Source organism: Agrilus planipennis, unplaced genomic scaffold (assembly GCF_000699045.2).
Source record: "Agrilus planipennis isolate EAB-ADULT unplaced genomic scaffold, Apla_2.0 scaffold1695, whole genome shotgun sequence".
Taxonomy (NCBI): domain Eukaryota; kingdom Metazoa; phylum Arthropoda; class Insecta; order Coleoptera; family Buprestidae; genus Agrilus; species Agrilus planipennis.
The window spans coordinates 910-3,966 of record NW_020440345.1 but is presented as its reverse complement, the minus strand read 5'-3'; the positions used below and the strand labels follow the sequence as shown (position 1 = coordinate 3,966).

Below are 3,057 nucleotides of genomic sequence, written 5' to 3'. Positions count from 1 at the left end.
ATGAAAGGGTTTGAATTACAGTGCTTCTAAGACCAAGGGTAGATTGAAAACATTTTCAGGCGCACACAGCATCAATTCTCTGCCCATGCCTCATTATAAACAGGGTGTATGAGGTAGCCCTCATTTTTCTGTTTTTGCTTTACATTTGCATTTCCTCGAGCGCGATGTATAATTATAATAATATAATGTTTAATCAAAACGGTTTCTATAAATAAGTGTTTGTTTTAGCTCTTGACAATACCCATGATGCAAATATTTGGATTTGTTTTTGGTGATAAATTACACGACATTGGTTTATCTGCCATTAATATATCCGTCATCACCAACACAAGTCAGGCGTTTGGCCTACTTCTGGGTTTTATTAACGGAGCCTTACTTAAAAAGCTAGGCTATAGGAAAGTTGCTTTCGCATCTGCTTTCTTTATATTTATAGGATTTTTCACAACTGCCTTTGCAAACAGCTTCACAACGTTCCTTATTACTTATGGATTAATTTATTGTACGTAATTATTTTTAGAATTAATTTTCGTTAAGGTACTACATAATAATGATTTTTAAATTTTGTAGCTACTGGAACTGGAATGGCTAAATCGGCCTATTTTGTGGCACTTAATACTTTCTTTTTAAAGCAACGTAGTAAAGCTTTGGCCTTATCATTTACCATTTCCTCGTTAGGGCCAATATTACTTCCACAACTTGTACCCTACTTATTATACAGTTATGGTTTAAAAGGGACTGCATTGATTCTGGCAGCAATTCTTAGTCATACATTCGTGGCAGCGTTACTTTTACAGCCAATTGAAAAACATGAAAAAATGGACCCAGAAGATGATACTGTAAACGGTAAAATTATACCATTAACAAAAAGGAAACCCTTTTTACATTTCAAGACTCTAATTTTGCCAGTAAACTATTGCTGGTCTTGAAATATAAAAATCATTATACAACAACCAACAAAATTAGATTCCTTTTTATACATAAAAAAGAAACCCATTAAATAATCTTTTCACCTTCTCTTTTACATGTGTATATAATTATAATGGGTGAATTTTTTACATTTACTTTGGAATTTATTTGCAGCATACCACAAGGAAATTATAACAAAGTCATCTGATGTCACAGATATAAAACCATCGTTTTATGATTTCGGTAGTACAGATGATTTGGATATTATAAATAGAAGTACTTTATCTTTATATACCGGTAAGCATAAAAAGGACTGACTGCTAGAAATTAAGCTTTAAATAAGCATAACAAAATAAGGATTGGTACTAGGGTTCAAAATAAGCTATAAAATATAGTACATAATGTTGCTTTAGTGCATAAGCACACGATCAGTTGAGAGCTGATAATTGGTGTTGGTACTTCAGTCAAATTCTTATTTGCAACGTTTCGTCGGTTTTAACGCCAACCTCTTCAGGCTAGACTGAAATGTTCACACAGTCTGTGTTTGGACGTGTGAAATAAGAATTTGACTGAAGTACCAACACCAACTATCAGATCACAAATTATACACTATTGCTGCTATGAGTATTGAGACTGCTGTTTCCATAAACAATTGCACTAAATTTGCTGTGCTCTCCCTCGTAGAAAGAAGACCAACGAAAAGAAGATTTTCGAACAAAATGTACACTTCATTAATATCTTTTTCTGAAGACACCCCGGATAAACCTGTCTCAGTTGATAATAATATAATTAAATTGGGAATTGAAGATGATTTGAATGCGAAGGAAAACCACCTAATAAACCGAAAGAAAATTTTCGAATTTTTTAAAAGCGCTTCCAAGCTATTCGAATTATCATTAATCGTTGATCCGATTTTTATTAACATCATAATAGGAATTTCGTTGGCAATGTTTGTGGATTTAAATTTTGCCATATTAACTGCTTTGATGTTAACTGACTTCGGACTAGAGAAAAATCAGATAGCCACGTTTATGTCTGTTCAGTCATCTGCAGAGCTGATTTTTAGATTCGCTGCGCCCTACGTTGGATGCTGTTTAAGCGATTCTCCTAGAATATTGTATATGATTTGTCTAATCTTCTTATCCATAAGCAGATTTTGTAGGTACCTCTTTAACGCAATTGTTAAGTGTTAAATTTAACGATTTTTCTTAAACTTTAGTATTCGTATGGGTGCAGGGATTTACACTTTTGCTTGTATCTGCTGTTTGTATGGGAATATTTAGAGGATTAAGAACAATCTACATGAATCTTGTAATTCCATCGTATGTTCCTCTCGAAAAATTACCTGGCGCATCAGGAATTCAATTGTTTTTGAATGGAATAATGTTTCTAGTTGGCGGTCCCATTTTAGGTATCTGTTAGTTAGCAAAACAGTAATACTTTTCTTACAGTAAACTAAATGATTTACAGGATTTGTTAAGGACGTTACTGGTTCGTACAGAGGATGTGTTATTTTGATGAACTGTCTAATGCTTCTCGGTGTTTTTATGTGGGCCATAGAAATGATGATTGTTAAAAACAAAAAGAAGACAGTGGATCAAACATAAAGTTGTTCATTTGTTTCGAAATAGGAAAACAGAATTTGATGCAAATAAGACACAGAAATTATATGTACAATAATAGATACGCGCTTCTGCAACATCTGTGATAATTGAGATAATAAAATAAATATAATTTCTATAATGTATTTTTAATTCATTATTACAATACAATTTTGTTAATAAACCTTTTAAAGATATTTTNTAAGGCGTGAAATCGACCACACAAAACTAATTCTTTCCTATCCCTTGGGAACAATATTATTTCTGGATAAAAGGTACCCTATGTCCTCCACTTTACTCCTGACAATGTGTCCTCAAAATTTCACGATGACCGATCGAGCAGTTAAGGCGTGAAATCAACCACATTGAACTGATTTTTTTATCCCTCGGGAACAGCATTTTTTCTGGATGAAAAGTATCCTATGTCATTTTCTGTACCCCTGGCAATGTGTCGGTGATCATGTAACCGATTGAGCAGTTAAGGCGTTAAAACAATAAACAAATTCACATTTGCATTTATAATACAACTTGTGATTACTGCGCTTACTAA

The 3,057-nt window shown here is 33.1% G+C and overlaps 1 protein-coding gene across 3 annotated transcripts; it reads left to right on the top strand.

Annotated features, from left to right (window-relative positions):
- Positions 1-209: 209 nt before the first annotated feature.
- Positions 210-2,660, top strand: LOC108743673 (monocarboxylate transporter 9-like). Of its 3 annotated transcripts, none has more exons than XM_025979650.1 (6): positions 210-499; positions 568-843; positions 1,081-1,203; positions 1,591-2,064; positions 2,126-2,323; positions 2,377-2,466. In XM_025979650.1, coding segments are annotated over exons 1-6 (1,329 nt in total). In that variant the 5' UTR covers positions 210-243; the 3' UTR covers positions 2,379-2,466. The 3 variants fall into 3 exon arrangements, with proteins under 3 accessions (XP_025835435.1, XP_025835436.1, XP_025835434.1); XM_025979649.1 differs by having other exon boundaries at positions 211-499; positions 2,126-2,317; positions 2,377-2,660; XM_025979651.1 differs by lacking the exon at positions 2,377-2,466 and having other exon boundaries at positions 1,591-2,068; positions 2,126-2,288.
- Positions 2,661-3,057: the final 397 nt, after the last annotated feature.

Coding starts and splice junctions, on each gene's coding strand:
- LOC108743673 (XM_025979649.1), top strand. CDS start 244: ATGATGCAAATATTTGGATTTGTTTTTGGTGATAAATTACACGACATT. Junction 500..567: donor TACTTATGGATTAATTTATT/GTACGTAATTAT, acceptor TAAATTTTGTAG/CTACTGGAACTGGAATGGCT. Junction 844..1,080: donor AGAAGATGATACTGTAAACG/GTAAAATTATAC, acceptor ATTTATTTGCAG/CATACCACAAGGAAATTATA.